This window comes from Marmota marmota, unplaced genomic scaffold, assembly GCF_001458135.2.
Source record: "Marmota marmota marmota unplaced genomic scaffold, marMar, whole genome shotgun sequence".
NCBI classification, from domain to species: domain Eukaryota; kingdom Metazoa; phylum Chordata; class Mammalia; order Rodentia; family Sciuridae; genus Marmota; species Marmota marmota.
Window position 1 is genome coordinate 22,949,571 of NW_026000174.1, and position 11,517 is coordinate 22,961,087.

General features: G+C 38.6%; 1 protein-coding gene across 2 annotated transcripts in view; it reads left to right on the top strand.

The window, feature by feature from the left end:
- Nucleotides 1–11,517, top strand: part of Swap70 (switching B cell complex subunit SWAP70) — a 72,018-nt gene continuing 60,501 nt past the window's right edge. Inside the window, exon 1 of one of the 2 annotated variants that reach the window (XM_015477616.2) lies at nt 1–115. In XM_015477616.2, coding sequence (XP_015333102.1) covers nt 17–115 — 99 coding nt within the window. In that variant the 5' untranslated portion in view covers nt 1–16. The remainder of the gene's footprint in view (nt 116–11,517) is intronic. The other variant, XM_048788317.1, reaches the window with a different exon arrangement.

Sequence of the window (11,517 nt, forward strand, 5' to 3'; positions counted from 1 at the left end):
CAGTAGGGCAGCAGCCATGGGGGGCTTGAAGGACGAGCTGCTTAAGGCCATCTGGCACGCCTTCACCGCGCTGGACTTGGACCACAGCGGCAAAGTTTCCAAATCCCAGCTCAAGGTGGGCGCCCTCGCCACCTCCGGGGTGGAAGCAGGACCCGGTGGGCGGCCGCGGCTAGGAGGGGCGGGCCGGGTGCGACCGAGAGGCCTCAGCGTGGCGGCGTGGGCCGAGACCGGGATTTGGCTTTTTCTGCTTCCTTTTCGCCTTCGGGGAGAGCCGTCGGGCGGGCGTGTTAGTTCCCATGGGGCTCCCAGTGAGCTGGGAGGGGCGAGTCCGATTCCCTGTTGGGCGAGGGACTCGGAAAGTTCTGGACTCTGAGATGGTGGTGGGTAGGGTCCTTTAGACGACTTTCCCAGAGTTTCCACCTTACTTGGCAAAAGGACGGGACTTGCCCAGGGTCGCTGGGCAGGGCCTTCTGCAACCCACAGCTCCACACGGGGCAGTCCTCCAAACGACCAGCTGCACCTGCGCCGCCAGGGCAAGTTCAGGGAGGGGGAAAACCAGAGCCCAGCCTCCACTGGTCGTCTTTAGGAGGCTTGGGCGGTGAGGCAAGCTTTCTAACTTGTGAAGACCTCCCCACCCAGCGTCCTCAGATCTGGAACTAGCCGAGAGGGTGTGTTCTGACCCGCAGGGGGGACTTTGTTCCGGGTGGGGAGTACTGATTCTTTCTGGCATCTTGCAAAAGCTATTGCTTTTGCCTTCGTTTTTGTGGCTGCCAAAGACCTCCTCACTGAGAGTGTAAGGTATACATAAAGGGATACTTGTAAATTGAGTAACCCCAAGCAAGGAAAGTGGCACTCAGCCAGGAGAAATTGGCAGCTTCTTCAAAGTGTAAAATATGGAAACAGACAAGAGGATCCATTCACTGGCATTTTCAAATATACACATTTTGGATCTGAATGAGTAGTTAGCCTGTTCTGAGAATAAATTTCTGAAGATTGGGTTTGCTTTGTATATTTTGTGCAGTGATCAGGAAGTTCTTTTGAGTAGTGGCTTTTTATGCCAGTAGGACTTAGCATTCTCCCTTGTCTTCCTTTTGCCAGCCTCTCTTTTACTCATTCATCGAATCATGATTTGCAGCTCAAACACATGTTTTTAATTTTATTTTTTAAAAAACATTAGCACACAGTGAAATCGACTTTTTTGGTGTACAGCTCTATATTTTAACACGTGTAAAGATTGAATCCTATCACTATTACAACCAGACTTCATAGTTACATCATTAGTTCTCATGTTGCCCCACCCCCACCCCAACAGCTGGTAACCACTGGTCTGTTTTAGTTGCTATAGTTTTGTCTTTTCTATTGGATCCTACAATATGTAACTTTTGGAATGGGCTTCCTTTACTCACTTTGTTTTACCTTGTTATCGCTAAGTAACATTCCATTGTATGGATGTACCACTGTTTACCTGTTCACCCTCCAAGATTTGTGTTATTTGCAGTTTTTGGTGATTATGAATAGAGTTGCCTTTTACTTTTTACTGTTTTTACATTTGCAACCACTATATTTAAAGTGGATTTGTTTTAGATATTATGTTGCCGGGTCTTGTTTTTCATCCATTCTGACAACTGTCTTTTAATTGATATATTTAGATTATTTCCACTTAATGTGATTATTGATGTAGGGCTACCACATTGTTATTTGGTTTGTTTTTTCCGTTTCTCTTTACCTTATATTATTGGAGTATATTTTATTATTCCTTTTTAAAAAATATTTTTAGTCATGAAAGGACACAATAACTTTTATTTTATTTATTTGTTTTTATGCCGTGCTGAGGATTGAACCTAATGCCTCACACATGCTAGGCACATACTCTGCCACTGAGCTACAAATCCAGCCCCTGTTATTCCATTTTAATGCTGAGTTTTTAATTAATCTTTGTTTAGTTTTTTTTGTGGTTGCTGTAGAAGTTAACAACATACTTACCTAAAGTTTCATAATCTATTCAGAATTCATAAAACCACTTTAAGAGGAATATAGGAACTATATCACCATATATTTTGCTTTACACTCTCTGCTTTGTTACAACTGTCATGTTTATTAATTTACATACATTGAAAACCATCAATGTTGTTTTTTTTTGCTTTCTATCAGCATTTCTATTTTAAAGATCTTAAGAGAATAGTTTATTCTTTTTTTCCCAGATCACCCCTCAGGTTTGTAGATATGATTGATAGATGAAGCTTCTGAGATGTTTAGTGATTTGTCCAAAGTCACCGTTTTAAGTAGTTAAGTGTGGAGCCAAGATTTTTACACTTTGGGTCAGTGTTTTCTTTCTTTCTTTTCCAATTTATGACATTAGGGCTGGGGTTGTAGATCAGTGGTAGAACGCTTACCTCATGGAGTTTGGTCCTCAGCACTACATAAAAAGTGAGTAAATAAATAAGAATAAAGGACACAAATGTCCATTTTTGGAAGAAATTCAAGCTGCTGCCAATTGATGACATAAATGTTCTATTATTTTTGTTGTATTGCATTTAAAATTGTCTTTCTTGCTGTTTATAGAAACAGTGCTTAGGGGATTCTTTTTCCTTTCCTTTTTTGGTACTGGGGATTGAACCCATAGGTGCTTAACCACTGAGCTACATCTCCAACCCTTTTTTTAAAAATATTTATTTTTGAGTTTTAGGTTGACACAATATCTTTATGTGGTGCTGAGGCTCAAACTCAGGGCCTCATGCATACTAGCCGAGTACTCTACCACGGATCCACAACCCTAGCCCCCATCTCTAGCCCTTTTTAAAAAAATATTTTAATTTTGAGATGGTGTCTCAAATTATGTAGAGCCTTGCTAGATTGCTGAGGCTGGCTTCGAACGTGGCAGTCCTCCTGCCTCAGTCTCCCCGGTCGTCATGCACCACCACACCGGGTCCCAGATGATTTTTTAAAAATACATTTATTCTATTTATTCAGTAGTATGTGGTGCTGAGGATCGAACCCAGGGTCTCACATGTGCTAGGCAAGCACTCTACCGCTGAGCTATAGCCCCAGCCCCCCAGGGGATTCTTGACAGCAGGCTTGGGAGGAAGTATAAAAACCCCCCAGTTCACAGCTTTCAATCACAAGGTGTTGTTAACACATCTGTGCAGTTGTATTTTCTGTCTCCCTTGTCTACATAAGAGAATTTGAGATTAATGATTAATTCATTCATGTTCATCTTGCAAATGTTTGTGGAATTGAAAATATTTTAAAATTTGTGTAAGTTTCGCCTCCTCCTCCTGCTCTTCCTCCTCCTTCTGTACTGAGAATTAAACGCAGGGTGCTCTACCATAGAGCTATATCCCCTGTCTTTTTACATTTTTACTTTGAGACAGGGTTTTGCCAAGTTCCTTAGGCTGACTTTGATTTTGAAGTTCCCTTCCTTTAGCCTTCTGAGTATTCTTTAGGTGTTTAACTCTGAAGCTTGATGTTTCATTAACTAGGAGTGGAGTTTTTGCCTTGATTTGTTGATTCATTCATACAATAATCTTTGTGAGTGTTACTGGGGATTGAACCCAGGGGTACTCTACCACTGAACTACATCCCTAGCCCTTTCTTTTTTCATTTTGAGACGGGATCTCCCTAAATAGCCTAAGCTGTCCTTCAACATGCAATCCTCCAGCCTTAGCTTTCTGCATAGCTGGGGTTACAACTTCCAGAATAGCTCTGGATTAATGTCATCAAGCCTGGCATTGTTAACCTAATTTGATTGATAGATGCCAACTCATTATTTTATTGTCATATTGATTTGGTGTTATTATGTTTGGCAGGCTTGGAATACAGAAGGCCACTAAACTTAAGTGATTAAGTTTTTTACAGTTGTATAGAGATCTTGAAGTAGTTGTCAGTAGGCTAACCGTGGGGAATGAAACCTCTAGAAGCACATTCTGTATTTGCATTTAAATTTGTATTTGTGAATGTTCTTTCGAGAACAAACTGTATAGGTTGTGTTATTCATTTTGAATGCAACCCTATTATTATATCTTATAACTGAAAGGAGATTGAAAACTACTGAGATTGAAACTTTTTTCAAAAAATATTTATTTTTTAGTTATAATTGGACACAATACCTTTATTTTATTTATTTACCTCACATTATTAGGTAAGCATTGAGCTACATACCCAGTCCCCCAGCCTTTTATATTTTTATTTTGAGATAGGATCTGGCTGACTTGTCCAGGCTGGCCCTGAACTTAAGATCCTCCTGTGTCAGCCTCCTGAGTAGGTGGGATTGCAAGTGTGTACCACTGCACCCAACTATACATTTTTAATATTTTTTTTTTATGGAGGGACAGATGTTGTTCCTTTTAGGTTATGATATAAGTCTGCAACATTCATAATGGGAATAGGTATAGGTTATATTATTTGAAGTAGAGGCAATAATTATTTTTTCTGCTCTTTAAAAATTATCTTCATATTATTTAGTACTTCAGTGATATTGCTGAGAGTAAATCTCCAATGTTACTTAGAAATACATGTAATTCCATGAAGATAGAATAATGAAAGTTATTATTTAAACAAATATATATTTAAAAGGAACTTTTTGAACAGTTCATATATACACATGGTTTAAAATTCAAAACATTCAAAAGGGCATTTACAAAAATGGAAAGTAAGTTTCTCCTAATCCTTAGCCACACTAGTCCCTGCCCTTTGGGGGTAAATATTATTTTCATTTTCTTATATTCCTTCCAGAGATCACAATGTGCCTTAAAGTTAATTCTCTTATAGTTAGTGTTTTCATCTTAAATATGGCAAACTCTAGTGATATTTTTGCAACTTATAACTTTATTTTGCAATTGTGGTTGGAATGTGAATTGCATGTCAGGGCTGGAAGTGTCTTGAAATAAACTTATTGGCTCTGCATTTTTATCCTGGTTTTAGAAACAGCTTTTTTAAAAAAATTGTACCTTTCTGGTGTTAAAAGGCTTACAACTAGTGAGGATCTAAATGGAAACAATTTTTAGAGGAACAATGTGGGTAGTTTGAGGCTTTATTATTTTCTTTTAAGTTTTTTTAGTTGTAGACAAACACAATACCTTTATTTTATTTATTTGTCTTTATGTGGTGCTGAGGATCGAACCCAGGGCCTCACACATGCAAGGCAAATGGGCTACCAACTGAGCTACAACCCCAGCCCTATATTATTTTCTTAATGATAGTTTTTCAATAAAATCTTTTTCCTTTTTTTTTTTTTTGACAGAATGCCTTCACTGTTATTTATTTATTTATTTTTGTTTGGTTTTGTTTATTAATGTGGTGCTAAGGAACAAACCCAGTGCTTCACACATGTTAAGCAAGCACTCTGCCACTAAGCCACAGCTCCAGCCCCTCAGCTAAATTGGTTTTTTAAATATTTTTTTTTTAGTTGTTGTTCGACCTTTATTTACGTATATGCAGTGCTGAGAATCGAACTCAGTGCCTCACACATGCTAGGCAAGTGCTCTTCCAATGAGCCATAACTCCAACCCTCAATTAAATCTTTTTTATTCATTATCTTATAATTGGTTTGCATGTATTTGAATAATATCTTGTATTCTGTTCCCATGGTGGCATTTTGCCTTAAAAGTTTTAACTTTGCTAGTTACAAAAGTAATTGAGTGAGGCCAGTAGTCAGCTAAAAATATAAGGGAAGTAAATTGTAAAAAGGGCTTTTATTGTGTGGAACACAATGTACAAAGACATGGTTAATTCTTATGAATTTGGCATGTACATTTTTTTCTCTAATCTTTTGTGTTGTGTTTCTGTTAACCCCTGTGGTAAAAGTTGTTTCTGTTTAGGAATAAGAAAATCTTATTTAAAAAATGGGTTAGACAAGTGTGGTGGCACATGATTGTAATTCTAGTGACTTGGGAGACTGAGGCAGGAGGATTTCAAGGTGAAGGGCAGCCTGGGCAAATTTAGTGATACCCTGTCTTAAAATAAAAAGGGTTAGGAGGCTGGGGATGTAGCCCAGTGGTGAAGTGTCCCTGAGTTCAACTCCAGCACTCAAACAAAAAATGGGGTCAGGGGATCAGAGTGATGAGTAAACTAATAAAATCTTTGTAAATATTTTTCACATTTCACCCAAAGTATGCAGCCCATCAGGCATTTAAAAATCTTAAAAATGGTGATATTTCTGTTTTCTGTTTCTTGCTAGCTAGAAGCTTTTCAGTGAGATAACTTGGAAAATTTTGGGTTTATTTTGGAAATATATGTAAATTTGTGTCTTATTAAAGATAACATGTAGACCATGAAGCACTTTTTTTGGTGTTGGCCCTTTATCTCTCTCTCTCTTTTTTTTTTTTTTTTTTGGTACCAGGGATTGAACTCAGGGGCACTTAACCACTGAGCCACATCCCAGTCCTATTTTGAATTTTATTTAGAGACAAGGTCTCACTGAGTTGCTTAGTGCCTCACTTTTTGTAGAGGCTGGCTTTGAACTTGCAATAATCCTGTCTCAGCCTCCTGAGTCTCTGGGATTACAGGTCTTCGCCTTCATGCCTGGCTGGCCCTTCATCTTAATAGCTAATGCATTTCTTCTTTCTTTCTTGCTTTCTTTTCTTTTCTTTCCATCCCAAGTCCTTTTTTATTTTTTGAGACAGGATCTTGCTAAGATGCTTAGGGGCTTGCTAAATTGCTGAGGCTGGTCTTGAAATTTTTTTTTTAGTTGTTGTTGGACCTTTATTTACTTACAGTCTCCCCTGAGCCTCTGGGATTACAGATGTGTGCCACTGTGTCCGGTTAGCCAGTGCATTTCTGATCTTATGATCCAGATCTCTAAACTTCTCTGATTCCCTCTTTGTATTTCCTTTGGGTTTGACCATAGTCAGAGGTACAGGTAATGGACCTAGAGATGGGAGAGAGAGGCTTTGGGTGGCTTTTTCCCACTTGCTGCATTTGCCATCGCTAATTATGTATTTCTCATTCCCTCCTAGTGTTATGGATTTACAGGACCTTTCTGCCATCAGTGATAATTAGCAGATCAAAACTCAACAGAGAACTTCTATTTGTCTTCTCACTCCCTCTTTTGCATGTCAGTGTTCCCTCCCTTCCCACAGCCTGAGCATAGGGTAGCCCTTTGCCTCAGCTTCCTTTACCTTCCCCAAGGCTGCATTTCATAAGATAAAGGACTTTCTTCTCTACCTTCTGCCTTATTTTCTTCTTCTCTTCTCACATCCAAGTTCTTATTTTTTTATTTTTATTTTTTTTGAAACAGGGACTTGTTATGTTGCCCAGGTTGTCTTTGAACTCCTGGGCTCTATCGGTCCTCTTGCCTCCTGTCTCAGCCTCCTGAATAGCTAGGATTATAGACGTGTGCCACAGTTTTGCATTCCTCTTTTTACTCCTAATCTTTGTGTACTTGAAACGCATTTCTCAGCAATTGAGGGAAAAGTGTTTCAGAGGAAATCTGCATATACTTGAATTTCATTTAAGGGGATATTGTGATTAAGAAGTAGATTTCTGTAATATTAAAAAAACTATTTTTTTTCATCTTTAGTCTTTTCTATGCCTTGTGCACTCTTTGATTCTTTAAGAAAAATTAGTTTTACAGTATGTAATTTGGACCAGAAGAGTGGTATGTATGAGCATGGTGTACCAGCCAGAAGTGACACTCGTTATAAAAGTTGCTCTGGGCATAGGGACAATGCTGAGTGATATTACACTTCACTGAAAAGGCAGCTTTGGGAGGAGGGGACACTATCTGCTTTCCAGGAAGCATATCCCCATCTTCTTTCTGTTGATAGGGTAATGGATTCTCAGCCAGATAGCTGGAGATTACACTGGAGTTGAGTGCTGGAGCTGCTAGGTAGCTGACTCAGGTCTCATTGATGATCTGAGAAATGCTGTTTGGTAACAGGACAATAGACTGTTAATAGATTGGATTAGATTGGAATTCTGAGGTCCTTTACCTGGGTGACTTTGGGAAACTTTCTTTCTTGTATTTTAATATTAAGTGCTCTGGTGTGTACCTATCATACCATCTTACTAAGGAGGCCAAGGCAGGAGGATTGCAAATTCAAGGGCAGCCTGGGCAATTTAGTGAGACCCTGTCTCAAAATTGAAAAAATAAATAACGAAGGGATGGGATGTAGCTTAGTGGTAGAGTGCTCCTGGGTTCAATTGTTCAATCTCCAGTACCACCACCAAAAAAGCTTATCTATTAAATGGGATTGGTAAGACATACAGAAGTTCTCCTCTTATCCTTGGTTCTGAACTGTGGTCCAAAAATATCAAATGGAAGATTCCAGAAATAATTCATAAGGTTTATATTTATTTAATTATTTTTAATACTGGGGATTGAACCAAGGGGCACTTAACCACTGAACCACATCCCCAGCCCTTTAAAAATTTCTTAATTTTTTTTAATATTTATTTTTTAGTTTTTTTTAGGTGGACACAATATCTTTATTTTTTATTTTTATATGGTGCTGAGGATTGAACCCAGTGCCCTGAGCATGCAAGGTGAGCGCACTACCGCTTGAGCCACATCCCCAGCCCAAAAAAATTTCTTAAATTTTAGTAAAAATTTTTAATTTTAATTTTGCTAAATTTCTTATGGCCTCGCTAAGTTGCTGGGACTGGCTTTGAACTTGTGATTTTCCTACCTCAACTTCCTCAGTCTTCTGAGACGCTAAGATTACAGGCATGTGCCATCACACACAGCCATCAATTTTAAATAACTTTTATTATAGTATGTTGTTAAAATGCCTAATTTATTTTAAATTTTATAATAGGTATTTTTTTTTTAAGGAAAAGATACATACAGGGTTTGGTACCATCCGAGGTTTCAGGCATTCTCTTGGGGGAGTCTTGGAACATATCCCAGTGGATAAGGTGGGGGCCATATGTATAACAGTGGATAAGCTTGCATGAATAGAATGCACAACTTTAATGTGTGACAACAGAAATTATATTTACTTATTTCTTACCAAAATTGATGTTGAAGAAAATTGATCCATGAAATAGCGTATGAATTTGAAGATGTTTATCACTCTGTTAGTCACTCTGGGAAGGAAAAAATGTGCAGCAGTATCTTTTACAGAGAGCTCCCTCAGTAGAGAGAGAAGTTGTCATTGGCTGGGGCTGTATTAGATCCAGAAAGAGGGAAAACTAAAAAAAGGAGGTACAAGACTAAGAGATTTTATAGTTTTATTGTTAAGGGAATGGTGATACTAAAGTTGGAATCAGGGAGGCATACCTGTTTTGGGGAAAAAAGTGAGTTATCCTTTGGTTTTGGATGTGAGACAGATTTAGAATGGAAATCTCTAGTATTGGTTAGTGATGTAAACCAGTGCTTGTTTCAGAGGTCAAGATCAGAAAGAGATAGGAGAGTCATTAGAATGCAGATGACTTAAAGTTTTCAGAATAAAAAAACCCTTTCTAAGAAGAAAGAAAGAATTCAGATCTGAAAACTAGGTTTCAGGAAATGTTCACAGATTGGGAAGGGGAAAGGAGTAGGATGTAATCCCTTAAAGGCATCTTTGAAGAATTTTTTGTTGTTGTTAACATGGCATCTTTGAAGAACATCATAGCATCAAAAATATCTTAAGAGGATGGACATGGTGGCACACACCTGTAATCCCAGAAGATTGGGAGGATGAGGCAGTAGGATTGCGAGTTCAAAGCCACCTTCAGCAATTTAGCGAGACCCTGTCTCAAAATAAAGAATAAAAAATAAAAAGGGCTGGCGATGTGGCTCAGGAGTTAAGCACCCTTGGGTTCAATTCCTGGTACTTAAAAAAAAAAAAAAAAAAAAAAAAAGTCCAAGAGGACTGGGTGAACTAGACTACCAAGTGCCAGAAACCTGGGAGAATGACTTGGCTAGAAGGTGTGTGTCCCAGCTTGGCTTCTGTAGGAAATGGATGCTGAGACAGTGTTAGGAGTAAAAAAATGTCATTGGGGAAGAAACTCCTGTGGATATGTGAGAATAAGCAGGATTGGGAAAAGCAGCTGTCAAACCATACTACAGTTCTTGGCATACCAGGAGCTGTGGTGCAGGCTGCTTGTTAGGGGAGTACCATGTTGGGGATTAGTGATGCTCAACTGTTGGCTGCGGACTCTGAAGGTAGCTCAAGGCTGTCATCTATCTATCATTTTAGCTGGGCAGCAATTCCTTTCCTTTCTTTCTTTCTTTTTAAATTTTTTTAAAAGATAATCTATTTGTTAATATTTGACACAAATTCAATTAAAAACAACAAAACTACTGGTCATACAAAACAAATCTGCAGGCTCAGTTTTATAGCTTGTCTTAGGCAAATGGGTCATTTTCAGCTTCTTTTCTGAAAGTTAATTTTCATTTAGTTATATATTTAGATATGAGTAAGGTGTTTTTCCAATTTTTTTAAAGTGCTTAAGTTAAACTAGAGGGAGAATGTATTGGAGATGAATCATTTTAGAGCAATGATTGCTACTTATGGTGGAAGCAGTTATGCTAGATTGTTGGGGGAAGGCCAAAAATAAAATTATTTCCTCACAGAAAATATGTTCAAGACTGTCTTAGGGTCACTGTCCCATAGATGGAAATGTATTGTGGTTTCTCTGTCCAAAAGGATAGCCACTAGCTGCGTGTGAATGTTGAGTACTTGAAATGTGGCTAGTATAATGAATCAATTTTTTTTTTCGTATTTGGGAATTCCCTCTCTCTCTCTTTTTTTTTTTTTAGAGCTTTATGGATATACATGGTAGTTGGGTTCATCCCAGTAAATTCATATGTGCATGGAAATTGATTTCAGATAATGATTCCCTTCCCCTTGATTTCTAGAGTGATTTGAGTATTGAAGCTCTTATCCTTTTTTTAATATATATTTTTTTAGTTGTAGTTGGACACAATGCCTTTATTTTATTTATTTATTTTTATGTGGTGCTGAGGATTGAACCCAGGGCCTCACACGTGCTAAACGAGCGCTCTACTGCTGAGCCACAACCCCCACCCGGAGCTTTTATCCTTTTTTGTTTATGTATCTTTTTGGGGGTGGGTACTGGGGATTGAATTTAGGGGTGCTTAACCACTGAGCTACACCCTTAGCCCCCTTTTATTTTTTTGAGACAGGGTCTTGCTAAGTTGCCTAGGGTCTCTCTAAGTTGTTGAGGCTGGTCTTGAACTTGTGATCCTCCTGCCTCAGCTCCCCAAATTACTGGGATTATAGGCATGTGCCACTGTGCTGGAACCTGTATCTTTCTTAAAAAGAAACTAAAATTTTTATGTGATTAAATTTACCAGTATTTTCTGTTCAGTTCTGAAGAGGACAAGTTGATGATGTCTAAAATGATTTAATTAAAGTGATTCAGTGGTGGCATATGCCTGTAATCCCAGTGGCTTGGGAAGCTAAGGCAAGAGGATCTTGAGTTCACAGCCAGCCTCAGCAAAAGAGAGGTGCTAAGCAACTCACTGAGACCCTGTCTCTAAATAAAATACAAAATGGGGCTGGAGATGTGGCTCGGTGGTCGAGTACCCATGAGTTCAATCCCTAGTACCAAAAAAAAAAAAAAAAAGGTTCA